Below are 27833 nucleotides of genomic sequence, written 5' to 3'. Positions count from 1 at the left end.
CCTAGTTGCATTATGAGAGGCTGTAATGACCCTGCATTTCTTGTTCCTCAATACTTCCAAGACTGAGATAAACTCCTGTGAATACATGTAGCAGTTTGTAGCATTTTCTCTTACAGGGGTTTGCTCTCTAAATGATTAGCCCATAATGTTTAATTAGTCCATTTTTATATGTGATTTCCCATTGCTTTATATGTGATCACCCAGGATGTGATTTAAAACAATGTGCATTGAAAATTCAAGTTCAGGAACTTCTCTGGTGGGCCAGTGGCTGAGATTCTGAGCTCCCAATACAGGGGGCCTGGGTTCGATCCCTAGTCAGGTAACTAGATCCCACATGTCACAGTTAAAGATCCTGTGTGCTGAACTAAGACTTGACACAGCCAAATAAATATTTTTTTAAAATAATCTGATTTAAAGTGTCAGAGGGGTACCTACTGAATGCTTATTTGGAGGGTGTGAATCTGTACCTGCTTGTTTGGAGGCCGTGAATCTGTACCTGTCTTGTGTGCTTTTAGGGGCTGGCCATGTGTGGCCACAAGAGGGGGATCCTGGAAGGCCCAGGAAAAGCTTACTGTACTCAGGGCCTAGTGACATAATCACTGTGCAACAAGACAGGGGTGTCACTCGGGGAGCACCAAGGAAGCTATCTCACTTGAGCCACAGGGGAGCAGAGCATACAAGGACCCATGGGCAAACATCTGTATTCGTCAGGGGCATAATTGTTTGTTTGAGCCTAGAGTGCATGGCGTAGGAGGGACATTCAATATCTAGCACCAGATTATGATTGTGGGAAATAAAGGCTTAATTGGAGTCAGGACCCTTAGAAAATAGAAGAGAAAAAATGAGTGTTTGGTTTGAGGACTTGCTTGATTGACCTGCCTGGTGATCAGAAGCTCCTCACTGGTTGCCCAACAAGCCTCTCTGCACTGGCCCGTCTGTGTGTGATGGCTCCAGACCCTGAGAGTAATTGGTTTCTTCACTCACTCCATGACCTCCATGAAGTTACTCAGTCATGTCCGACTCTTTGCAACCCCATGGACTGTAGCCCACCAGGCTCCCCCATCTGTGGGATTTTCTAGGCAAGAATACTGGAGTGGGTTGCCATTTCCTTCTCCAGGGGATCTTCCTGACCCAGGGATCGAACCTGGGTCTCCCACATTGTGGGCAGACGCTTTACCATCTGAGACACCAGGGAATCCCTCCCTTCACTCACTAGTACCTTCCAAACATCATACAAGTTAGGCTGTTGGTGAATTCTAGCCTGAAATCATAGAGACGGGGATTCTGGGAAATATACCTCCCAGTCACATGCACAATGAAAAAAACAATCCAGCACAAACATATCTACCTATTGGTTTCATTGACCTTTTACAATTGTACCAAGAAATGTAGCACAGTGATGGGGTTAGAGGACGTCCCTGGTGGCTCAGACAGTAAAGAATCTGCCTGCAATGCAGAGTTTGATCCCTGAGTCAGGAAGATCCCCTGGAGAAGGAAATGGCAACCCACTCCAGTATTCTTGCCTGGAGAATCCCATGGACAGAGGAGCCTGGTGGGCTACAATCTGTGGGGTCACAAAGAGTTGGACATGACTGAGCAACTCAGCATGCACACATGAGGGGATGAGAGGGATATGGAGAAGATTTCACTCATTCATTCATTCAGTCTCTCCAGTGAATATTATAGCAGAAGAGTAAACTATTTCAGCTAACACTGGCAGTTGATACCTAAATAGATTATTACACTATATATAAGGACATGTATGTACTGTGGCCAGCACAGCAGGTAGGGATCAAAAGTGGTTGACACAATTTGGAAAAAAGAAACTAGAGACAGAATTAAAGTTTTGAAGATGGGAGCGGGGGACTCGACCTCTAGGATCAAGAGCCTTATTCCTCAGAGCCACATCCCTTTTATTTAGTGTTTTGGCAAGCAGGAAATATCTGTTGTGCTATGATAAAATCAGCCTCCTGTGTCCCTGGTCACATCTCCCATTTTATTGATTACTTTGAACTACCTTTGTTATTTTTGTGTACAAGGGGTATCACCCAGCTGGAGGTCATAGACCCACATATGTTTGGGAAAACATCTTGGTATGTGCACAAGCAGCGTTCTGAACTTGCGCTGACCCAGCATTCCAAGGTCCACCCTGTTTTTCCTTAGCTTAGCAGGGCATGATGACTCCGACTAATCAACCCGATGTACTTTTGTTTGGATTATACTTAATTGTTGTATCTTGCTTTTATTCTTTTCCCATGGTGATTTTCTCATGGCTTAGCCAGAGCAACAGTGGCTGACTATTAACCCCTGCATGTATGCATATATACTGAATTCAGTAATGTCTCCTCTCCCCGCTCATCACCACCAATTTCATGTCCACCTGGAATCTCTCATACAACCTGTCAATTTAAAAGATATTCACAACCTAAAAGTTGTGAGTTATGTTTTACCCAGAGGGAATTTTAGGGACTTAAGCCCTGGAGGCAGCATCTAAAGTAAGCCTGAGAGAACTGCTCCAAGGAAGTGGGAGGAGGAGCCAGGTTATACAGAAGTATTGCAACAAAGGGCAGGTAGTCAGAACATCAAAAACTGACTGTTAATTGAAGAAAATAAAATATCCCAAGTTAAGAAATTTAGCACTCTTCTATATATGGGAAGATGCAAAAGTCTGGGCTCACTGAAATCATTCCTTTGATATGCATCTCAGCTACCTGGGGCCAGTATCCTGTGTTTTCACATCCTGAGTTCCTCAGGGCTCACCGTGGGGAGTGGATGCAGTCTGATGGCTGATAGATGGCAGATACTCTCCTTCCTGATTTACTTCAGGTTCAGTGGCTCTCATTGGTGGGCTGTAATCACTGATGACTGACATCCTTGTTTACTGATATGGTGGGAAATATTCCTTTTCTCAAACCTGATTTGGAAATAAGGTCTGTGCAGATGTAATCAGGGTGTGGCCATAATGGATTGGAGTACGTCGTAATCCAATGATGTGTACTGGGACACAGACACCTGCCCGGGAGACAGACATGTCTTAGCTATGTAAAATCAGAGCAGAGGTTGATGTGATCTTCCTTTTATTTATTTATTTATTTTTGGCAGCACTGGATCTTTGTTGCTTTTTGCACAGGCTTTCTCTAGTTGAGGTGAGCTGGGTCTGCTCTTCATTATGGTGCTTGGGCTTCTCATTGCAGTGGCTTTTACTGTTCTGGAGAACACACTTTAGGACCGCAGGCTCTAGGTACATGGGCCTCAGTAGTTGCAGCACATGGTCTCAGTAGTTACAGCTCTCAGGCTCTAGAGCATGGGCTCAGTAGCTGTGGCACTCTGGCTTAGTTACTCCAAGGCATGTGGGATCTTCCCAGACCAAGGATCAAACCCGTGTCCCCTGCATTGGCAGGCAGATTCTTATACACTGCACCACCAGGGAAGTCCCTGGTGTGATCTCTCTACAAGCCAAGGCATGCAAAGGGTTGTTGGCAGTCTCCAGAAACCTGGAGACATGCCTGGAACAGGTTCCTCCTAAGAACCTCCAGAAGATCCAGCCCTGCTGACAACTTCATCAGGTAGGTCCAGCCTCCCAAACCCTGAGAAAATAAATTATTGTTAATTTCAGCCCTGCTGTCTCCAGTGCTTTTTTGGGCGGCCCAAGCAGAGTAATGCAGCTCCTAAGGCGGGAATGGGCCTTGGGTACTTGAGGGACAGGGAGATGCCAATGTTTCTAGAGGAGAGTGAGGTGAGGGCAAGAACAGCAGAGGCAAGAAGAGAGCACTGTGTGTGGGCCGGCACGTCATGTCCTGATGCCTGGAACTGAAGGCACTAGCAACACAAGACAAAATAGATAAATTGGACTCCATGAAAATTAAAATTGTGCATCAAAGGACACTATCAAGAGAATGAAAAGACACCCTACAGAATGAGACAACCCATTTTTGAATCATATGTGATAAGGTTTTATTACCCAGAATACCTGAAACAACTTTGTATAACAAAATGCCAACGATTCAGTTTTTAAAAAAACAAAATGGGAAAAGAACTTGAATCTACGTGAAAGTGAAAGTGATAGTTGCTCAGTCATGTCTGACTCTTTGCAACCACATGGACTGTGGCCCACCCGGTTGCTCCGACCATGGGATTCTCCAGGCAAGAATACTGGAGTGGGTTGCCATGCCCTCCTCCAGAGGATCTTCCTGACCCAGGGATCAAACCTACATCTCTCATGTCTCCTGCATTGGCAGGTGGGTTCTTTACCCATAGTGCCACCTGGGAAGTCCCCTACTCATACTACCAGGGAATTCCCAGACAGAATATATTTTAGTGGTGACCAGGAGGTAGGGTTACCAAGGCTACACTGGTCTTATCATTTGTTTTTAAATGAATATACAATTCACATTTTGTAACGGTTACCCTCTTAAGAGTGAAAGTCAGTGGCTTTTTGTACATGGCATAGCTGTACATCCATTGCTATACAATCTTAAAAAGAAAGTGCAGCTGTTCACATTTCAAAATTTACAGAGACTGACTAAACGCTGATATGATATGAATTTCCCTGCAGTATAACACACACACCTGAGGATTGTGATATCTCAGTGACACAAGGTTGATAACCTTACATTGGACATACAGCAATTACAAGCCAAAATCATTGGCATGCAACATGCATCTTTAAGCTGTAACCCCAAACCAAAACCTTACAAGGTATAGCTGATGGACTAAAAGCACTGAGTCCTTTGGACTGGATAAAAGGCATAGGTGGCGGGCTTATAGGCACTCATATATTTTTGCTGCTTTTAAATAATCTTGTGTTTAGTCTTCAGATGCACAAGAAAAGCCCTCAGAAAATTAATGAAGAAGTGGCCCAGTCAGCCTAACTACTTTTACAAAAACAAAAAGGGGGAAATGTGGGAAACATTCTCCAGATGTCTTTGCAAAACCATGAGAAAAAATAACAGGAAACAGCAACAAAAAATAACCAGAGTACATGGGCTGATTGGCTGGGGTCAGAGTGACCTGCTTGAGCAGATGGAGAGAGAGGAGTGTGGACTTAGCAATGCCCGGTCAGCGCAAGTCAGAAAGCTGCTTGCACACGCACTGATTGTTTCTCTGATGTTCCTGCGGGGATCTTTGCTCCCAGCCATATGGTGCCCTTTGTACAGAAAATAACATCGAAGTTCAAAAGAAAAACATTAACTGGGGACATGACTGGGAACATGCGAAACTTATGTTATCTTAAAAAAACAGATACTTTCTGCAAACCAAGAAGTTCGATAAAAGTGACGCGGCATTGAATGTCGGGGCTCTTGATCCTCGAGGTCTTGAGTTCCCCGGTCCCATCTTTCCTTCTATTCTGTCTTTGTGTTTTCTTATGTTCTGTGGCACCCGTCTCTCACCCTATGTTGCTAAGCTGGACTCAGGAATGGTGACCTTAGTCCACGCCGTGTCCTGACACTGAAGGTCGCCAAATTGATGAAACAGATTTTCACCTATTGAGGTCCGGGGAAGTCATTCTGATGCATACCTGATTCAAGTCGAAAATGAAAGTGTTAATCGCTCAGTCCTGTCCAACCCCCTGCGACCCCGTGGACTATAGTCCACCAGGCTTCTGCCTCTGGAATTCTGGATTGGGTAGCCTTTCCCTGCTCCAGGGATCTTCCCAATCCAGGGATCGAACTCTCATCTCCGGCTTTGCAGGTGGATTCTTTACCATCTGAGCCACCAGGGAAGCCCAATATAAGTCGAATTTTATGCTACAACAATCTGTTTGTGGCCTATTGAACATGCATTGTCCATCTGCTTTAAATTATTAACGCACCCACTGACCAAAAGTAAAATGTGTTTTAAAAATAAAGATTAGGGGCTTCCCTGGTGGTCCAGTGGTTAAGAATCTGCCTTGTAATGCAGAGGACACAGGTTCAGTCCCCTGTCTGGGAAGATCCGGCATGCCCAGGGGCAACTAAGCCCAGGGGCCATAATTAATAAGCCAGAGTGCCCTAGAATCCACACTAAACAAGAGATGCCACTGCAATGAGAAGCCCTCGAACTGCTACTCGCGAGTAGACTCCACTCGCGGCAACTAGAGAAAACCTGCAAACTCCAAGGAAGACCTAGCACAAAAGTAAAAATACAATACTTTTTTTTTTTTTTTTTTTTTTAATGAAGATTAGCTTCGTCCCTTCCTGGGGCATCAATGCTGGTCCTCCTTCAATGATAAGACTATTTGCTTTTTGAAATCTTGGAAGAATGTTGCCCTGACTTGTTTGATGTATTATGTTCTGACGAGAGAGGAATCTGTGCTAAAAACCGTGCTTCTCCTGAGCAATTCCTCTGAGATCTGAGAGGCTGTCTTAAGCGTTATGGTCTTCAGTTTGGCTTAAATAAATGTGTTTATTCGTTTAATTTTATTTCCATCAACAAAGCGCTATGACCTGTATTTTCTCGTCCACATTCCGTGAACGGAGCAATCTGCAGGGAACCTGAGTCTGGACTTCCAGATGCAGGAGGACACAGGGGAACCGCGAAGCGGACACCATGGGGTTCGCCTTCCCCCAGAACTGGCTGTGCGCGCAGCCCAAGTCCCAGGTGGGCAGATCAGCCAAGCGTGTCTCTGTGGCCTGTCACTCGGGGCAAGGGAGGGGTCTGGTTGAACTGCCCAATTAGCAGCGGCTGGGCGGAGTCCAGACAACCAGAATCAGGATAGGATGGGACCAGGAGAACTGTCCATCAAGGCGGGGGCGGGGAAGAATTAACGTCCAATCAGAGCGCGGGCCCTGGAAAGCCGTCCAATCAGGGCACGCTACGGGTGCGCTTCCAGCCCCGGGAAGTTTCTCTCAACCTTCGTAGCACTGGTGTGATCTAGTCCCGGCGTTATCTGGTGTCCTGTCTCAGTCGCTCTCACTAACCGAGGTCGCAGGGCACTCTTTGGAGAACCCGGAACGAGGAGAAGATGGTGAGTGCATGGCTCAGGGCCCTAAGAGAGAAAAGTTCCTGTTTGGACGGACCGGAACTTGCCGAAAATGACGGCTGGCCAGGCTCTCCCCGCGTCACACCCACGGGGTTCCAGCCCGAGTTCCCTCCTCGGCCGCGGAGTAGGGACCCAGAGTCCTGCCCCGGGGTCTCGACCCGAGTCTCCCTCTCGGCTTCAAGGTGGGGTCCTGACGTCCTGTTGCGCGTCCCGACACAAGTTCTCCCTTGGTTGCGGGGTGGGGGCCCAGCGTCCTGTCCAGGGGTCCCGCAAGGAAGGGACCCAACGTCCTGTTCTGGGTCCCGACCCATTTCCCCCTTCGGAGTGGGGGTCGGCGGGGACCCGGCGTCTTATCCCGGGGTCCCGACCAGAGTTCCCCATCTCGACCGTGGGTTGGGGACATGGCGCTTTGTCCTGTTATTGCGCGGGGTCCAGGGCGTCCGGACACAGCCTGTGGTCCCGTGGGCGTCGGAGGGAGGACAGGACGGCTTCCAACGGGCCGTTAGACTCAAAGGGAGGCGGGGGCGGGGGTGATCCTCCCTGAACCTCACAGATAAAGTCAAGTCCAGACTAGTCGAGGAGACTGTATGATAAAGGAACACTGTTGCAATAGGGCAGAAGCTCCAACCACACCGCAAAGGGCTTTCGTCTTCAATGAGAGGAGGGGGACCAGGAGGAAAGTTGGGCGAGTGAGGCGCATGGCTTATGAGACCAGCGTGGCTGTGCTGAGTCCAGCTCAGCAACATAGAGCGAGAGACGGGTGCCCGCAGGGCATAAGAAAACACAGACAGAATAGAAAGAAAGATGGGACCGGAGAACTCAAGACCTCGAGGATCAAGAGCCCCGACATTCAATGCTGCATCACTTTTATCGAGCTTCTTGGTATGCAGAAAGTATCTGTTTTTTTAAGATAACATAAGTTTCGCATGTTCCCAGTCATGTCCCCAGTTAATGTTTTTCTTTTGAACTTCGATGTTATTTTCTGTACAAAGGGCACCATATGGCTGGGAGCAAAGATCCCCGCAGGAACATCAGAGAAACAATCAGTGCGTGTGCAAGCAGCTTTCTGACTTGCGCTGACCGGGCATTGCTAAGTCCACACTCCTCTCTCTCCATCTGCTCAAGCAGGTCACTCTGACCCCAGCCAATCAGCCCATGTACTCTGGTTATTTTTTGTTGCTGTTTCCTGTTATTTTTTTCTCATGGTTTTGCAAAGACATCTGGAGAATGTTTTCCCACATGGGTGGACTGGATAGAGCTCCTGTTCTCTGAAAAAGCTGACTAGGGACTTGTTCTGAACCTCAGTGTTGCTCAGATATGGGGGCGACCCAACATTCAGGAACTTGTGGGGAGGAGTGTCCTAATGTGGGGTAAGAAATGGGACACAGAGAACTTGGTCAAGCCCAAATGTGTGGGACTACGGACCTCCTAGTGCCAAAGGTAAAATGTCAAAGTGGGGCTGGCTTCTGCATACCTGCAGGGAGCATCACAGAGTATCTTGTACTCTGGGAACTGATCCACAGTGACTTTCCCCACAAGTTGATTTCTGCCTCAGGAGGTCCTAATGCCCTCCTGTCTTGTGTAGAACAGCAATCGGTATTGAGTCTGCAAAGAAAAAAGAGTTTTATTTGGGGTCTTAAGAATTGCAGTTCGGGGGGACATGGATTTGAGTTGATGGAATACTATTTATGTTTTTGAGGCAAGACAAGAAAATGTAAGCATATTGGGCTCTTCCGAGGGTTGATTTGTGCGGCTCCATTAACCAGCAGACCTTCTCAAAGGCAGGAGTGTCTGCTCCACAAGAAAGATTTTTTAAAAAGTATTCCTCCTTCTCCCACCAGCAGTGTAACTCCAAGATAATATTCCTTTCCTAATCCTGTCAGGGGTCATGCTGATCTCCTGCAGATTTAGACTGTGTATTTTTGGTGAACTTTATGAGAAATGTCATTGTGTCATTTTGATGTATGTTCCTTTGTCTCAGAAATGTATATGACTTAGTGTTCTTGCCTGGAGAATCCCAGGGACGGGGGAGCCTGGTGGGCTGCAGTCTATGGGGTCGCACAGAGTCGGACAAGACTGAAGTGACTTAGCAGCAGCAGTAGCAGTAGGCCTTCTTTGGAAGTCCAGTGGTTAATAATCCACCTTTTAATGCAGGGCACTCAGGTTCATCCCTGGTTTGGTCCCATAAGCAGCAGAGAGCAACCAGAAAAAAAAGGTATATGACTGCCTTAGACTTTTAGTAAGTGGGACAGTCCTCAGAGTTTTATAAGGAACTTATCTCCTGGGTTATAATCCTCAGGTTGGCTTAAATAAAATTCTCTTTATCTTCTCTATTCGATTCACTGTTAATTTTTCATCAACAGTGTAAAACTGAAAGAATGTTGTAGAGAGGAGAAAAGAGTATCAGGCTTATTAAAGGAGAAGCCACAGGGCTGTTAAAGTTGCCTGGAATGAATTATGGTAGACACTGACACAGGGAACCAAATATTTGTCCTTGAGAGACAGGCTGTCATGAGTTATTTAGGGGAAGGGTCCGTTTAAGTATCTTGACTTTCTGAACCACTGGGGCAAATGTTCTGGATGCCTGCATTAAAGCAGTAAGTACTGAAAAGTTCACTTTCCATCTGGGCTGATTCCTGCCTAAACCCCAGTTCTTCAGTGACCTCCTGGCTCCAGTTTATAGCGCTACCTTAGTAATACTGACTCCATTTTATTTTTCCTTTCACACCTGTCTCGTCCTGTCCTGGCTCCCAGACTTTGGGGATAGCCCTGGACAGGGAGCACTGAAAGGAACTGAGTGGCACTTTTATGTTCGGGAAAAGGGTACTGCAACCTGTGAACTGCTGCTGTGTCCGTCTGGCCAAGGGTAGATTCGGCTTGGAGTTCACCGGCGCTGCCAAGTCTCCTGGAACATAATAAGCCAGGCAGTAAAGGGCTGAAGCCGACTACCGGTACTTCCGCCCTGCTTGGCCACGTGGCCTCCAGCCGGCCTGTCCCTCACAATCTAGTCCTTCACCAGTTGTCAATCAAGGCCCGGGAGGGGGTGTTCCCAGAGGCACATCCAATCAGGGACGGGGGAGGGCACGTTCGCTGACATGGTGACGTCGCTGTGCTGCCAGGGCGTCCCATCGCACCTACCTCGCGGGACACTTGGTGTCCCCTCGCTGTCGCTCTGACCTGCCTGAGCCATTGGGCTGCAGGGCCACGGAGAGAGCCACCTGAATGCGGGGTGAGGGGCTCAAATGGTGAGTGCGTGGGGCTGGCGCTGAGACTGGCTGGGGCTGGTTCGAACTGGCCGGACGGTAGTCTCCACCGTCCACTTCGTTTCGCGTGCCGGCCTCCTATTCGGTGCTCATGGGGCTCCCGGGTCCCAATTCGAGTCTCCGGCCCCCGACCGCGATGTGGGGTCTCGTGAGTTCCGACCGCGTCCTTGGCCTGTTGGATGTCTGGCTGAGGACGAGGCAACGTCCGGAGCGGGTGGTCGGGTTCTGGGGTCCTTCCCGGGACCTGACAGATGAAGTCAAGTCCACAGTTGGTCAGAGAGACTCTATTGCAAATGCTGTTGCCAGAGCGCCGAGGCTCGGATCTCAGGGATGTGCCAGCGTCGCCAACCACACAGAAAAGTACTTTTCTGTGTGAGGAAGGCTCATTGACAGAATCAGAGGTCCTGTGGTCAGAGCATCCTCGGCCCAGGTCAGGGGGGACTTGTACTGCCTCTCAGTGATCCTCAGTTTGGTAGTAGTGGGGAGTAACCCAGAGTCAGGGGCATTTGGGAAGAGAAGCTTGGAGTAAAGTTTGGGTTTAAAAAAAATGGATGTTGATCTTAAAAATAACAGTTACTTACTAGGAAAAATGGATTTATTGGGGAACAACAAAAAAATTGCAATTAGGGACAGACGAGGTACAGCAAAAGCTATAAGCATGTCCAACAAACTTATGTATTGGGGAGAAAGGAGAGAATTGGGAGGGGTTGTATTGGTGTAATAAAATCCATGGAGAAAATGGAAAATTCAATTTTTCTCATTGGCTAGTTGCTGGGTAGCCAGTTTCTTGAGAAGATGCAGTGTATGTACATGTTTTTCTGTTGGGTGCTGTAATTGATGATTCTTGTTTTCCATTTTTCTCTTGGGGTCCACAGTCCACATTTCTTTCTCTAATTGATGTCAAGTGGTACTGGGTGAGGCTCTCCCTTCTGGCTCCACCCTTGATTTTTTTTAGGTAGTTTTCACTTTCTTAATTTCCACACGAGCCATTAACACTTGGTCAAGACTGTGGCATTGAAACAACCCAAACCTTCTAACAAGAGACCTTTATTCAAATGAGTTATTCCAGAGGGAGAAGGATCTGTTCCACCAGACACAGGGGGCCCTGCAGGAGAGAGGACACGTGACCCTAAGATCTGCAAGTGTCTCAAGAGCTGGGCAAGGAGAGTTTTCCTTTTACAGAGAGGAGTGACCAGAACCAGGAAGGGCCAGGCGTGGTGCTTGGACCGTAGATCCCTGAGGCCAGCCTGTCGTTGGGGATATGTGTGCTGGCTGGAGTGAAGCAGGCCAAAGTTCAGGGAGAAGTCGAGGGGCTGAACCAAAGTTTGGCCAACAAGCACCTGTTCTGCGTGGTCATTGGGGCAAGCAGGTCCCCTAATCACAATGAGGCAGAAATGGGGCTTTGGGGTTGGGGGGCAGTATCTGGCCTTGCCCTGAATAAACAAAGGGTCTCCGTGTGAGTCTTTTCTGAATCAAGTGGGGCAGTTTCTTGCAGCTTCCCATTTTCCAGAACACCGAAGTGTGAGGGGTCCTTTCACCTTCCATACGTGTTTCCAGGAGCACAGAGCTCACAGAGGGTTCAGCATTGTCCCCTGACATGGGGGAGCAGCCTCCTCTGGTCCAGCTCAGCACGAATAACTTCTCTTCCTCCAGCTTCCGGTTTCAGCAGGTGTAGAATACTGAATTCTTCTTGCCTGGCTTCTCCTCAGTGACGGTGGTAACATCTCAGGTCTCTGCTCTTTCCTGAAGGCTCAGGTTCTCCTGGGTCTTTGGGACTTAACCAGAGATGCCTCTGGGGAGAAGGGAATGTTCTGTCCTCCATTAGAATTGCCAGAAATGCAGGCATTCCCACCCCTTCATGTGAAGTGGGTGGAGATGTGAATGAAAAAGATTCTTAGGAATCTTAGCAACCCTTCCGTGAAGGGTGTCTGGTGCTGGTCCACTTCCTGTTATTAGTCAGTCAGCAGACACAGAAATTCTGGGAACAGTGACCTGTGCTATGGGGACTTGCTCACTTCTTTTTAGATGAGTCACAGCTTGTTGTTACAAGGAGTTAGTGAACTGAGGCCTGTCTTCTCAAAGGGATGAGCAGTAACCAGTTTCTTGAACCAGAAACCTGCCCTAAAATTTCCCTCCCCTGCGTTATCCAGGAACACAGGAGGAAGCAGCAATTTTGCAGATCCTCATTCACACACGGAGATGGGGCATCATGTCTCCTGTAAATGACCCAAAACCGGTGCATCCCCTGGGGTTGGGGACAAGCTAAGCCTGGGAACGAGGGGAAGGAAGGTGCCCTGGGGTCTTGCTGGTGCCCTTCCCCACATGGGTGGCCTTGAACCATAGAACCACCACAGAAGGAGCTGTTAATGGCAGGAGAGTGGGGGAGGGGATCTACCTGCAGAAGTGCTGGGGGTGATGTGTCCCCTAAGGCTGGCTGTTTCCTGACCTTTGCTTTGGGCCTCATCCAGGGAGTTGGTGGATTGTGAGGTGTGCGCCCTGAGTAAGTGTGACGGTCGGACATGGTGAAGTCTCCTTGGGTTCAACTGTTGCTGAGAGACAGTGGATGAACTTGAGCGTTTCCTCCTGGTGAAAATTGAAGCTCAGAGGAGGGGGCTTTTTTTTACCTCCATGGGAAAGCTCAGTCCCTCCCTCTGCCCTGGGTGCACCCCTTGACCCCCACTTCGCATAGCTTTGATCTTCTTACTTGGGGTCTCCTATGTACCATGGGCAGCAGGCTGCTGATCTGAGTGACTCACACTTGGCTGCTCTTCCCTTTTGTTTCCTTGATGAGAGTCTTCTGCCCTGTGGCTCATTGTACAAGTGTGTTAAGATATTTTTCTTCCATTATGTGAAGGTGTAGGGTTTTGTTTTTTTCAGATACACTTGCTTATGTGTGTGTACAGTTTTTTTTAAGAACTATTTACTTATTTTGGAGCTGTGCTGGGTCTTCATTGCTACGTTTGGGCTTTCTCTAGTTGCAGTGAGCAGAGGCTTCTCTTGTGGTTCCCAGGCTCTAGAGTGCAGGCTGAGTCGTTGTGGCTCACGGGTATAGTTGCCCCTCAGCTTGTGGGATCTTCCCAGACCAGGGATCAAACCCATGTCCCCTTCATTGGCAAATGGATTCTTAACCTCTGGACCACCAGGGAAGTCCTTTAAATCTATTGTTAATTTCCTATTGTATCCTCTTTTCCTTTCTTTCTGGGACTCCAGTGATACTAATGTTTTGTGTTTGTCCCACGGGTCTCTAAGACACTTGTCATTTACTTTTTGTCTATTTTCTCTCTGCTGTTCAGATTGTTGTTGTTCAGTTGCTCAGTCATGTCCTACTCTTTGTGACCCCATGGACTGCAGCACACCAGGGTTCCCTGTCCTTCACCATCTCCTGGAGTTTGCTCAAACTCATGATTATTGAGTAGGTGATGCCATCCAACCGTCTCATCCTCTGTCATCCCCTTCTCCTCCTGCCTTCAGTCTTTCCCAGCATCAGAGTCTTTTGCAGTGAGTCAACTCTTTGCATCAGGTGGCCAAAGTATTGGAGCTTCAGCTTTAGCATTAGTCCTTCCAATGGATATTCAGATTTGATTTCCTTTAGGATTGACTGGTTTGATCTCCTTGCAGCCCAAGGGGACTCTCAAAAGCCTTCTCCAACACCACAGTTCAAAAGCATCTGTTCTTTGGCGCTCAACCTTATTTATGGTCCAGCTCACATCTGTACATGACTACTGGGAAAACCTTAGCTTTGACTAGAAGGACTTTTGTTGGCAAAGTAATGTCTCTGCTTTTTAATACACTGTATAGGTTTGTTGTAGCTTTTCTTCCAAGGAGCAAGGGTCTTTTAATTTCGTGGTGGCAGTCACCATCTGCAGTGATTTTGGAGCCCAAGAAAATAAAGCCTGTCACTGTTTCCATTGTTTTCCCATCTATTTGCCATGAAGTGATGGGACCAGATGCCATGATCTTAGTTTTTTGAATGTTGTTTTAAGTCAGCTTTTTCACTTTCCTCTTTCATCTTCATTGAGAGGCTCTTTAGTTCCTCTTCACTTCCTGCTATAAGGGTGGTGTCATGTGCATATCTGAAGTTATTGATATTTCTCCTGGCAATCTTGATTCCAGCTTGTGCTTCATGCAGCCTGGCACTTGGTGTGATGTATTCTGTATGTAAGTTAAATAAAAGGGTGACAATATACAGCTTTTGACATACACCTTTCCCAATTTTGAACCAGTCTGTTGTTCCATGTCTGGTTCTGTTGCTTCTTGACCTGCATACAGGTTTCTCAGGAGGCAGGTAAGGTGGTCTGGTATTCCCATCTCTTTAAGAATTTTCCAGTTTGTTGTGATCCACACAATCAAAGGCTTTGGTGTAGTCAGTGAAACAGAAGTAGATGTGTTTTTGGAACTCTTGCTTTTTCTATGATCCAGCAGATATTGGCAATTTAATCTCTGGTTCCTCTGCTTTTTCTAAATCCAGCTTGTATATCTGGAGGTTCTTGGTTCACATACTGTTGAAGCCTAGCTTAAAGAATTTTGAGCATGACCTTGCTAGCTTGTGAAATGAGTACAACTGTGCAGTAGTTTGAACATTCTTTGGCACTCCCTCCTTTGGGATTGGAATGAAAACTGACCTTCTAAAAAAAAAAAAAAAAAAAAGGAAAGAAAACTGACCTTCTCCAGTCTTGTGGCCCCTGTTGAGTTTTCCGAATTTGCTGGCATATTGAGTTCAGCACTTTAACAGCATCATCTTTTAGGATTTGAAATAGCTCAGCTGGAATTCCATCACCTCCACTAGCTTTGTTTGTAGTGATGCTTCCTAAGGCCCACTTGACTTCACATTCCAGGATGTCTGGCTCTGGGTGAGTAATCACACCATTGTGATTATCCGGGTCATTAAGATCTTTTTTGTATAGTTCTTCTGTGTATTCTTGGCTCCTCTTCTTAATATCGTCTGCTTCTGTTAGGTCTGTACCGTTTCTGTCCTTAATGGTGCCCATCTTTGCATGAAATATTCTTTGATATCTCTTTTTCTTGAAGAGATCTCTAGTCTTTCCCATTCTGTTGTTTTCCTCTGTTTCTTTGCATTGTTCACTTAGGAAAACTTTCTCCTTTCTATTCTTTGGTACTCTGCATTCAGATGGGTATATCTTTTCTTTTCTTCTTTGCCTTTCGCTTCTCTTTTCTCAGCTATTTCTAAGGCCTCCTAAGACAACCATGCTGCCTCTTGCCTTTCTTTTTCTTGGGGATGGTTTTGATCACTGCCTCCTGTACAGTGTTATCCATAGTTCTTCAGGTACTCTATCATATTTAATCCCTTAAATCAGATTGGTTGAATTCTGATGTCCTACCTTCAAGTTGATTGATTCTTTTCTCTATCATATTCATGCTGAATTTTAAACCATCCAGTTTTTTAGTTCAGTTACTGTATTTCAGTTCTAAATTTTCCATTTGGTTCTTCTTTGTAGCTTTTATTTCTTTGCTGAGACTTTCAATTTTTTATTTGTTTCAAGTGTGTTTGTAATTACTCATTGAAGTATTTTCTATAGCTTTAAAATCCTTGCCAGATAATTCCCTGTGTGATTTTGCTGTTGGTGTCTGTTGGTTGTATTTGAGGTGTAGGTTTTTATTCATTGGTTGGTTGATAGCACCTCCCAGCAATCAGCCCCCTGGATGACGATTGTCCTGATCTTTTTTTATTCTTTGCAGCTTTGCAGGTGTCCCTCATCATCAGCGGTGTTTTATTTGGTTTTGCTTCTGCTGCATTTGTAGTAAGTGAAGGTGACCAGTTCCACACCAGTAGCGGCACACGGAAGGCGTCTCTGTGGTTCTCAGTCCGTCTGTTTCAAACGTGCTCATGTCAGAGGAAGGGCTCCCCCAGTTAATTCCTCCATCCAGTCCTCGTGGGGCTTGGGTTGTCTCACATTAAAAAAAAAAAACTTATTTGGCAGCTCATGGGGTCTTTAGTTGCAGCATGTGAACTCCTAGTTGCAGTACATGGGACCTAGTTCCCTGACCAGGGCTCGAACCCAGGTCCCCTGCATTGGGAGCATGGAGTCTTAGCCACTACCCCACCAGGGAAGTCCCTCACATTTATTTTTGATTTGTCAGCAGTGCTGTTATTCTCCTTTTTGTCTCCCAACTCTAAGTGCAAGGTATAAATATTTTATATCTAGGAGAAAAATTGTGGGATTGTAGATTATGGATAAGTTAGAAATACTAGGAAGTGTAGAGGGGTGACTGGAGTTGAGTGTTTATTCCATGCCATTTCTAGTACTTGGAGAATCCAACTTAATTTTGTTCATCTTTTGTGTCCATTTGTGTGAAATGGGGTCTGCTTGTGATTGTAAATTGGTTTTTACTGATAACCATTGGTGGTGAGCATTTATTTCAATGGGTAATTCATCTTCTGTGAAATAGTTTCCTCACCTTGAACTCATTTGTATGTCTACTGATTTCTTATGTTTTATTTACATACTGTGGACATTCATCTTTTTTCATTTCTAGGTATGGCAAATATGTTCTCCTAGATTGTAAGTTATCATTTCTTTTGAGTTTTTACTTTTTAAAATTCATTGTTAATTGGAGAATAATTGCTACAATGTTGTGTTGCTTTCTGCCTTACAAGAAAGTGGATCAGCCATAAATATGCATATATTCCCTCCCTCTTGAACCTCCCTCCCAGCCCCACCCCAATTCTGGGTAATTCTTAACTTTAATAGACTTAGATTGAATTTATCCATCTCGTCCTTTGTAGCTTACTCTTTTTTCCATATATAAGAAAAGTCATCCTACGCTCAAGTCATAAATGTGTTTCCCTGTAGTGTCTCACAGAGTGTCCTACTTTGTTCTTTCACAGTTAAGTCCACAGTGAATTGGTTATTGTACACGTAGTTATAAGAGAAAAGATTTCTTACTCCCCTGGAGATAGCCAGTGGCTGCTGCCCCATGTGTCAGTAGCCCCTTCCCAGCAGCACGTGCCCTGGCATAGATCCAGCTGGGCCTGTTTCTGTGCATTGTGATTTTTTCCATAGGTGTATCTATTCATCCCTCTGTTAACGCCATCCTGTCATAATCACTGTAGTTTAAAACGTTTTAATGTGCATTAGGAAACATCCCACCACCTTACTCCATAGAAAATCTTGGTTGTCTTTAGAAATTCGTCTTTTATTTCAGTTTTTAGAAGTGGTTTTTAAGTCAAACAAAGCAGAACAAACCAATCCTAAGAGAAACCTTGTTGTGCACTGGAATGGTACCTTCATAAAATTCTTAAATGTTTGGGAGAAGGTGACATCATAGTCTCTCTGTGGATATGGCTCATCTCTCCATTTCTTTCTTTCTACTATGGTCATTAAATGTTTTGGAATTTATCCACTAAAACATTTTTATAGACATAATTGAGAAAGAAAACTAGTATTAGTAACAATCAGTTTTTAGTTTTAATTAAAAAAAATTTTTTTTTCCCCTGTGGCATGAGTCTAGCCCTGTTGTTTTAGGTTATTACCCCAGTGCCGTTTTGACAGTCTGTAACCTTCTGCCCATTACACTACGAGTGGTAGCCCTGATGCAGTGCTGGGTGGGGTAAGGAGGGGGCCAGGTGAGACTGAGATGTGGGGAAGGCAAGGGTGTCTGGGCTGGGTGGCATTGAGAGAATGGGCTGGATGGCTCATGCTGGGACTCTCACTCATTTGGGGAACTCATGGGGCAGTGGGGAGGGCTGCCTGGGATGGAGGTGCCAAGTAGGGCACATGGATGTCGGGGGGACACTTGGGCTGAGGGCCAGATGGCAGCCTTCTGCTCCTGGGACACACACACACTCAGACAGCACTCTCAGATGAACACTTGGACACACATACCAATACGCTTCTTAACCTGCATCCTGCCCCCAGCTCTCTGTCTCTCACCCTGCTCTCCTTTTCTATCCATTTATCCAGCATAGCCAGATAACATTTATAGTGTTGTTTATGGTTTGTCTTCCTGCCGGAAGGCAAGCTCCAGGAAGGCAGGGTGCTTGGCCTGCCTTGTCCACTTCTATATGTCTAGCTCCTTAGGCTTAAGTGCTCAGTAGGTAAGAACCTGGTGGCTGAGGTGGTAAAGAATCTGTTTGCAATGCAGGAGAATTGGGTTTGATTCCTGGGTCAGGAAGATTCCTTGGAGAAGGGAATGGCAACCCACTTCAGTATTCATGCCTGGAGAATTCCATGGGCAGGGGAGTCTGGCGGGCTACAGTCCATGGAGTTGCAAAGAATCAAACACCACTGAGCACAGATGCATGCAGATAAGAACTGAGCGAACAAGTGAACCCTGCAAATCACAATCAGGTGTGTGCCACCTGATGCCTACGCAAACATGCCCAGTGGCCCACAATACTGCCACAGATGTTCTCAGACACTGATGTTCTCAGTCAAATGCATGCAGGTGCTTGCTCACCCCCAGACCCACATATCCATGCAACACACAGGTACACGGACCTTGCTGCCACTCACAGGTTCTTTCAGATTCACACCCAACTGTCCAGGTTCCAAGGCTTGTACTTCTGCAGACACACACCAACATGTCCCTGCTCCCCACCCTCTCAGCTTTTAAAAGTTGATTATATTTTTAAAGGATCTGTTTAAACATTTACATTTCATTTGCTTGTTTTGCTTGATCAAAATACATTGAGATTTGTTTTTGTGAGTTTGCAGTCTGCAATGATATGATACTGCCAGTGGGCATTTGTGAATTCTGATAATGTTTTTAAAGTTCATTGATTTTTTTGCTATGGATCAGTATTTCCTTCCTCTTGTTGCCAGTAATATTCCATTGTGAGATTAGACTGAATGTGTTTATCCAAGTCAGTTGATGACCTGAGTTATTCCCACGTTTTGGCTGTCACAACTCGTGTTTGTGTGTGTCTGTGTGTATTTGTTTTTGTGTTGGTGTTTTACTTTTGCCTCTCTTGGGTAGTTAGATAGCTAGAGTGCAATTGCTGTTATATGGTGCTGTGTTAATCTTAAGGATTTGCTGGACTGTTTTCAAAGTGGCTTCACTATTTTACCTTCTCTCCAGCAGTGTTTGAAGGTTCCAAGTTCCTCACATCCTCGCCAACACTTGCTTGTCTGTCTTACAGCTCTCCTAGTGGGTATGAAGAAGTATCTGTGGTTTTTATTTGCATTTCCTTGATGACTAATGTCCCTTTTTTTTTTCCCTTGGCCACACTGCACAGCTTGTGGGATCTTAGTTTCCAGACTAGGGAGCCAACTGAGCAACCAGGCAGTGAAAGCGCTGAGTCCTAACCCTAGGACCGCTAACAAACTCCCAAATAGTCCACATTTTCAGGAGTTTGATTAGCAAACCCCAGTTGCAGCCCAAGGTGAGGTAGCCTTGTCTTTGTAGCTGATATAGTAGGAATTTTATCATTTAGATTTCCAGAATATATCTTTGATTAAAATTCTAATTTATAAAAATAATCATTTGCTTTGTATTTCAGGGGTGTGGTGTCAGCCTATGTTGTCCTAAAGATAATAATTAGGTGTTTTTTTTCCCTCTCTGTTCAAGTAACCTTCAACTCTGTTGCCATCAGATCTTCTGCAGCTCTTCTTTGTGGGGCATCTTCCTTGTACTCTGGGCACTTGGTTATTTATCAGAGAGACCCTGCTGGCTTGACCAATCCCTCAGGAGCCAGGCCTCCTCTTAACCCGACATTAACTCCTCAGGTGTCCCAGGCCCTGGACCCTGACCTGTGTCTGTGCCCTTGGTGTCCACTTCATCCTGGCAGAGTGTTGTGTGTATGTTTCTGTCAGATATGAGGGGACCAGACCAGGCTTTTATATGCTGTCTCAAAGTGAAAGTTGTTCAGATGCAGCGGTCCTGGAAAATCTGTCCACAACCTCCTGACAGTATGCTCCTATTCTTGGAGAATCAAGGAAATAACTTACAAGCAGGCCCCATATCCATTTCCAAGTCATATGAATAATGATTTCATTTTCAGTACTTGTCCAGCCTCATGATCTGCTCTGTTTCATTAAAAACAGTTCTTTTTCATTATGTGTGTGTTTATCAGTTACACTTTGCTTCAGTGTCCAGCACTCACCATCACTGAGGAACCTGCATTAGATTTGCTGGCATGTGATCACTGCCTGCAAGAGTATGAGCTCAGGAGTCCTAGGAACTGAGTCCAGTTCCCGCCTGTTGGCCTCCCCATCCTTCCCACTCGGGGGTGAAGGAGGAGTCTTGCTGATACAGAACATGTGGCTGTTTCAGGACTCAGTGGTCTTTGAAGACGTGGCTGTGAACTTCACCCTGGAGGAGTGGGAACTGTTGGACCCTGCTCAGAGGAAGCTCTACAGAGACGTGATGCTGGAGACCTGCAGGAACCTGGCCACTGTGGGTGAGGACGGCTTCCTCCCTGCACTAAGTCTTTAGCGAACAGTTACTTCTTACAATGTCCTTTCTTATGAGTGATGAGGATGGGAATATTTTGAAAAAAACGGCAAACATGGTCCCCACCTTTTTAAAACCTACCTAAAGTAGATAGCTTTTCCATGACAGTGTTACTATACAGAATTGATTTTTATTACTCTTGATCAGAATCCTGAGGCTCCCTAATTTCACAACTGTGAGCACGGTCTCCATTGTCACCTTGGGCCAGTGAGAGAAGCATAATGGATTTCACCCTGTGAAAATTATCCTGTGATCAGTACACATTTGAGATGATCTTGCTGCAGTTAAACCTACACTTAACCTGTCCTCCACCCTCCCCATGAGGAGCATTCTCTAGGAGCATTTTGGCAGCTGTACTCTGTCCCACCTCCCAGGGGCAGCTGGGTCCATAGACTTCATCCAGGGCCTCTGTACCTGTGATCACCAGGGAGCACACCTGCTTGGGAGGAGCATGTTCTGGGTCAGGGAGGGATATTTGGATGTACCTGTTAGGAGCACAACTCAGGTCTCTAAGAAGGTGATAGGTGTCATTAACTTGGCTTCCTTCTTGGAGTTTTCATCCATTCTTTTTTTTTTATTTTTTTTTATTTTATTTTTAAACTTTACATAACTGTATTAGTTTTGCCAAATATCAAAATGAATCCGCCACAGGTATACATGTGTTCCCCATCCTGAACCCTCCTCCCTCTTCCCTCCCCATTCCATCCCTCTGGGTCGTCCCAGTGCACCAGCCCCAAGCATCCAGTATCGTGCATCGTTTTCATCCATTCTTGTCCACTTGAAGTCTTTTTGGAGCTCCTCTGACAAAGGGATCATTTGGGAAAGTGCATTTTGCCCAGTTCCTTTCTACTTTACTTCTGTGAGGTACTTATTAGTGAACAGACTGCCATTTTGACTCCTTTTCCCTATGATAGCCATCCCTCTCTCCTTGGGTTCAGTTAATATATTAATATAGCTCACAGAACTCAGAGAAACATGCTTCTTACTAGATCACAGGTTCATTATTAAAGGATATAATTCAGGAACAGCTAGATGTAAGAAATGCATCTAGATTTGAAAAGGAGTTTCCCTGCTTCTCCAGGTGCCAGTCTCACCATATCTCTATGTGTTCACCAACCCAGAAGCTGTCCAAACCTTTTTTTCATACCTTCATTACATAGGCATGGTTGATGAAGTCACTGGCCATTGCCAGTTGATTTGATTTCTAGCTGCTCCCCCACCCCCAGAGGTTTTGGGGGTGTTGAGGGATATGGGTGGGACTGAAAGTTTCAACCATTTAATCACGTGGTTGTCTTTATTGGCAATTAGTCCCCATACTCAGGTTCTTTACAACACTTTCTTTCATTAATATAAACTCAATTGGGATGGAAAAGGCTTGTTATGAATCATAGGAAACCTATTTCACCTTTCTTATCCTGAAGCATTTTCTGGAAATGAGCACAAGAGACCACATATTATTCTGTTGTTTGTATTGCTCAGGAAATTCCAAGGGTTTTGAGATCCCTGAGCAGGAAACTGTGGATAAGGACCCAGTTTGAAAAGTACATGTTGGTCATCTCAATAACCAAATATGTGTGTGTGTGTGTGTGTGTTTGATAGATTACAATATCACACATCTCCTTTCTTCCTTTATACAATTATTTTACGTTTTTGAATGAGTCTATGGAAAGAAATCTAGATATGGTCTCTCCTTCCTTCCCCCCCCCCCCCCATTTCTTTCCCAATGATTTAATTATGCTTCCAATTATTGCAGGTTCTTGCCCTCAAGTTAAGGTCATTGTATCAAGTCCTCAGTGGGATATCTTGGAGACTGGACTATGCATTGAACGGGAAGTTGTAAGATTCACAAGAAATGATTCTAGGTCTGTTTTGGGAGAAAACTGGGCATTTCATAACCTACGAGATCAGCATCTAACTCAGGAGAGGTGTGTGAGGTGAGTGGCACTCCCACAGGGAGAAGGGGGATGAGGGATTTCAGCAGAGTGTTAGACTCATGTGATGGTAAAGAAAGGTGTAAACTTAGCTAAACAATTGTAAAGTTAGCTAATAAACAATTGTGTACTCAGAAATTTTACAAACAATATTTTTATAAGTGTGCTATAGATACTGAGCATCAGAAACTTAATTCAGTAGGAAATGATGATTAGAAAACCTCATGTAAAAAACACTGAAAGTTATGGCTCTCTTTGAGCCCTCAGCCAGAGCATTAACCTTTGTTGCACTTTGTCATGTTGCAGGGAGTGCTGAAAACATGCCCATTCATTGAAAATCACAGATATATAGTCAAAATAATAATGAATAACCATAAACAAATCATTAATCCCTAATAATTCACTTCCTGTTTTGACCAGAAATCATTTGGTGGAAAGTCTCTGTGAAGGTAAAGAAGATCATCAATCTCTAAAAACGCCAAACAGGATTATAGATCTTACTGTGCATGAGAGTTATCAGACTAAAATTCAGCCTCATCAATGCATTACATGTGGAAAAGCCTTCAGGGATCATTCTTTCAAGAAGAATCAGCAAAAGTCTCACACTGGGCAAAAACCTTATACATGTGAGGAATGTGGACAAACCTGCAGTTGTGTCTTGTGCCTCAGCCCTGCTGGGGAAACAGACTTTGTAGAGAAACCTGATAAATGTCAAGATGATGGGCGAGCATCTAAGAGATGCGTGAAGAGTCACAGTAGTAAACATTCCTTAGACTGTAAAAAATCTGGAAAAGCTCTCACTTTTCAGGGACATAAGAGAGGTCAATATGGCCAGAAAATCTATGTGTGTGATGTGTGTGGGAAATCTTTCAGTTATTATTGCCAACTTAAACGGCACGTGAGAACTCACACTGGAGAGAAACCCTATAAGTGCAAAGAATGTGGGAAAGCTTTTACTGGCATCTCACACTTCCGAGAACATGTCCGAATGCACACTGGAGAGAAGCCCTATGAGTGTAAGCAGTGTGGCAAGGCTTTCAGCTGGTGCACTTACCTTCGGGAACACATGCGAACACACAGTGGAGAAAAGCCCTATGAATGTAAGCAGTGTGGCAAAGCTTTCCCCTATCTCAAATCCCTCCAAGGACACGTGAGGATACACACAGGAGAGAAGCCTTATGTGTGTAATGATTGTGGGAAATCCTACAGTTGTCCTAAGTACTTCAGAAAACACGTGAAAACACACAGTGGCGTAAAACCCTATGAATGTACAGAATGCAGGAAAGCATTCATCACTTCTTCATCCCTTCGAGAACACATGAAAACACACAGTGAAGAGAAGCCTTACCAGTGCCAGCAGTGTGGGAAAGCCTTCAGGTATCCGAGATCTTTGCAAGGACACATGATAACTCACAGTGAAGAGAAACCATACGAATGTCAGCAGTGTGAAAAAGCCTACAGGTGTCTCATATCCCTGCAGAGACACATGAAGACACACACTGGCGAGAAATTCTGAGTACAAAGACTGGTGGGAAAGCCTTCTCCCTTAAAACCTTATAAATGAAGCAGTCAAGGGGAATGGAAAGAATGCAGGGAAAGCCTTCAGCACTTCATTTATTTTGTACTTGAAAACTCAGGGTAGGATGAATTTTTTTAATGGAAATAAATATAGTTTTTCCTTATAAGTGCCTCATCCTGAATAAGGATCCCAGTGTGTTAATTTCTAGTTCATGTTGCTGATCTGAACACTTAAGATAGTAATCATCCCTCTATGTTCTCATCATCTTTACTACTTGTGTTTTGTTACTTTGGACATTAAATACACAATTATATACTACATGTCTCAATGTCATTACAATGTCTTTTGAACCCAGAGTGAAAGGTTTTTTGGTTTTTTTTTTTTTTTTTTTTTTTTGATTTGTGTTTTTTTTTAATGTGGTATCAGTTTAGAAGAAAATATTTTTGATCTTTACTTTGCCAAATGTTCATAGTATGTGATCATAATATGATCATAATATTGTTGAAAAGTCTTTTCTCATCCATTGTTATAGGTACTGGAATTTCCTGACTCAGTATTTACCCTCCTCTGGAGTCTTTATACTGAAAGGTATATCTTCCATGTTTCTTTTTTGCTGCTGCTGCTGCTTCTGCTAAGTTGCTTCAGTCGTGTCCGACTCTGTGCAACCCCATAGACGGCAGCCCACCAGGCTTCCCCATCCCTGGGATTCTCCAGGCAAGAACACTGGAGTGGGTTGCCATTTCCTTCTCCAATGCATGAAAGTGAAAAGTGAAAATGAAGTCGCTTTCTTTTTTGCTAGTGGATACTATATCTGTGTTCCTCACAGTAGTCAGTAATTGTGGAAGGCCTTGAAAGACCTCTTGTCTTGCCTGGTAATGTTTGTAATTTGGCCTCTGTGCATTGTCCTTGACCTTGGTTAGAAATTGGACACAAAACACTGAGTTAAGAAAAATGACTTGTTTGCATGGAGATGAAAGCTGTTGTCTAGATGATTCTACTGAACTGTATTGTCATCTTGGGTAAGGTTCAGTTCAGTTTAGTTCAGTCGCTCAGTCGTGTCCAACTCTGCGACCCCATGAATTGCAGCATGCCAGGCCTCCCTGTCCATCACCAACTCCCAGAGTTCACTCAAACTCACGTCCATCGATTCGGTGATGCCATCCAGCCATCTCATCCTTTGTCATCCCCTTCTCCGCCTGCCCCCAATCCCTCCCAGCATCAGAGGCTTTTCCAATGAGTCAACTCTTCGCATGAGGTGGCCAAAGTACTGGAGTTTCAACTTTAGCATCATTCCTTCCAAAGAACACCCAGGACTGACCTCCTTTAGAATGGACTGGTTGGATCTCCTTGCAGTCCAAGGGACTCTCAAGAGTCTTCTCCAACACTACAGTCCAAAAGCATCAATTCTTCAGCACTCAGCTTTCTTCACAGTCCAACTTTCACATCCATACATGACCACTGGAAAAACCATAGCCTTGACTAGACAGACCTTTGTTGGCAAAGTAATGTCTCTGCTTTTGAATATGCTATCTAGGTTGGTCATAACCTTCCTTCCAAGGAGTAAGCGTCTTTTAATTTCATGGTGGGAAACTGTATATCCAGAGTCCTTCTGTTAGTGATTCTGAGTTAAAGTTCTTGAGAAGAGGAAGATGCATGAAGTTTGGAGCTGGAGTGAGGAAGCCATGATTCTCAGCTCTTCTGTACCATCAGGAGACAGAGCTGCAGGGCAGCCTGGTGGCCTGAGCTCCAGCACTGCTTTCTCACTTCTGGCTCTGCCTGTGTGGAACAGCCCCAGTCAGACACATGTTTGATGTTAGTTACCTGCTGGGCAGCAGTGTGGACTCTGCTCAGCAGTGTGGACAAGGCCCCTTATCGTGGGTCCTCTTTGGTTTTCAGGTTCACACAATTCCCTGCATGTTCCTGTGGCTCTTTGGGGTCCATCAGGCCACTTCTTCAGGCTTCTGAAGATCCCTCAGTAATTTTTTCATATCATGTGGCCCTCTTCATGTCCAAGGAGTCTCCTAATTACATGATTTCTGCGGGAAGCATCTTGTTCCTCTAATAGGGGATGTTTCCTTCCTCCATCATGGCAGATGTAATACAGCAGCCACAGATGTGGGAAACCTCTTCCCTGGTTGCACTGTTGAGAGGCTGTAATGACACTGCATTTGTTGTTTTGAATACTTCCATAATTGAGATAAGCACTTTTGCATATATTTGGCCCCTGTAAATGTTTTCTCTTACAGCTGGCTGCTCTAAATGATAAACCTACTATGTTTAATAGCAACATTTTTACATGAACTCTGCTATTTTCTGTTGTCACATGTTTTCTTCACGTGTATCCTGCTGAGAAACTGACTCACTAGTTTTAGCCATGTCTCAATTTGAAACAAATGAAAAGGGGAATTTATTCCCAATTATAGATTGAGACAGGTTTGGACCTGGGCCCCTTTGCTGCAGTGCTTTCACCTGAACAAACATCTCCCTGGAACTACAAGATACAGAGAAACTATATGGGAAATAAAAATAACGGCACACATGAGCAGTTGGGGCAAATTACCAACAAGATACAAAATGAACAAAAACCCAGCTGCCACTTCTGAGGTTTTGGGGTCAAAAGCAAGGTCCTATGCATGATCCTTGCCCAGCATCCACAGGAGGAGAGACCCACTAAGCCACTCTTAGGGCTGAACTCATGGACCTGCCCCCACCCTGACCCCTTTTAAGGGACCAGCCCACCACCCCTCCAAGATCCATCAAGGGCACCTGTTACTTGTCTTCACTCCCTCCTTCTGCAGCTGGAGTCCCAGTAATTCAGTCCCTTGCCTGAATTCTTCATCTGGCCTAGCAACTTCTGTTGAAGAGTCCAAGGACCTGAATCAGTAACAAAATAAAAACATTGAGGAAATTGAATAAAATATGGTCAGAAAGAAAATGGTTAAATATGGCACATACAAAGCAGATGTCAGCAACTAATTACATCTTCAAGTATAAACTGGTTCTCCACTAGGAGTAATTCTGCCCCTGGGGGGTGGGGGGGACCTTGGCAGTGTCTAGAGACAATTTTGAACATCATGACTGACTGGGGAGGGGCTGCTACTGGAGCGTGCCTAGGGGCTGGGATTGCTGCTCCACACCCTACAGTGCACAGGACACTCCCACCAAAAAGCAATCTGGTACCAAATGTTGAATCTAAGAAACCCTGGTGTATAAAAACTGAATCTTAAAAATAACATTGCAAATACTTTCTTGACAGTCCAGTGGTTAAGACTCCACACTTACAGCACTTCCAGCGCAAGGGCATGGGTTTAATACCTGGTTCAGAAACTGAGATCCCACATGCCCCATGCTGCAGAAGAATTTTAAAAAAGCATTGCAGGAAGAGAGGGGGGAAAAGCTGGAGGTGGATATGCACAGTAGGATTGTTAACAGCAGTTTTTAAACACATTTAAAAAGAAATCCTATGTACACATAGACTACAAGACAACATGTCAAATTAGAAATGGCCACCTCTAGGCAGGGAGGAGGAGGAATTATCTGTACTGTTTTACAAATGTGTGTGACAAATACAGCTGAAAGATAAAATGTGTAATACTTCTCTACACTTCTTTGAGTTGTTTCATTAAAAAGCAAATATGTAAATGGTGTTTCATTGAGATTAAAGAATTACTTTGGATCTGAAAGAAAATCATTTCTCTGTGAAAATTCACAATAATAAGGGGACTCTCCTGGCGGTCCGACTCCAC

General features: G+C 45.1%; 1 protein-coding gene and 1 long non-coding RNA gene across 3 annotated transcripts; one reads left to right on the top strand and one right to left on the bottom strand.

The window, feature by feature from the left end:
* Positions 1-6791: 6791 nt before the first annotated feature.
* On the top strand, positions 6792-24403 carry ZNF77 (zinc finger protein 77). Of its 2 annotated transcripts, none has more exons than XM_055547417.1 (4): positions 6792-6946; positions 20458-20584; positions 22391-22571; positions 22989-24403. In XM_055547417.1, the coding sequence occupies exons 1-4, from the start codon at positions 6944-6946 to the stop codon at positions 24082-24084; spliced, it is 1407 nt and encodes a 468-aa protein (XP_055403392.1). In that variant the 5' UTR covers positions 6792-6943; the 3' UTR covers positions 24085-24403. The 2 variants fall into 2 exon arrangements, with proteins under 2 accessions (XP_055403392.1, XP_055403399.1); XM_055547424.1 differs by lacking the exon at positions 6792-6946 and adding an exon at positions 10052-10206.
* Positions 24404-24527: 124 nt separating this feature from the next.
* On the bottom strand, positions 24528-27336 carry LOC129628018 (uncharacterized). Its single transcript, XR_008702693.1, has 2 exons — positions 26854-27336; positions 24528-26238 (listed from the first exon to the last, which is right to left on the bottom strand). It is a non-coding gene; the product is annotated as an uncharacterized LOC129628018 (long non-coding RNA).
* Positions 27337-27833: the final 497 nt, after the last annotated feature.

Source organism: Bubalus kerabau, chromosome 1 (assembly GCF_029407905.1).
Source record: "Bubalus kerabau isolate K-KA32 ecotype Philippines breed swamp buffalo chromosome 1, PCC_UOA_SB_1v2, whole genome shotgun sequence".
NCBI classification, from domain to species: Eukaryota; Metazoa; Chordata; class Mammalia; order Artiodactyla; family Bovidae; genus Bubalus; species Bubalus kerabau.
Note: the sequence above shows the minus strand (reverse complement) of the source record. Positions and strands in the feature narration are given on the sequence as shown.

Coding starts and splice junctions, on each gene's coding strand:
- ZNF77 (XM_055547417.1), top strand. Junction 20,585..22,390: donor CAGGAACCTGGCCACTGTGG/GTGAGGACGGCT, acceptor CAATTATTGCAG/GTTCTTGCCCTCAAGTTAAG. Junction 22,572..22,988: donor ACTCAGGAGAGGTGTGTGAG/GTGAGTGGCACT, acceptor TGTTTTGACCAG/AAATCATTTGGTGGAAAGTC.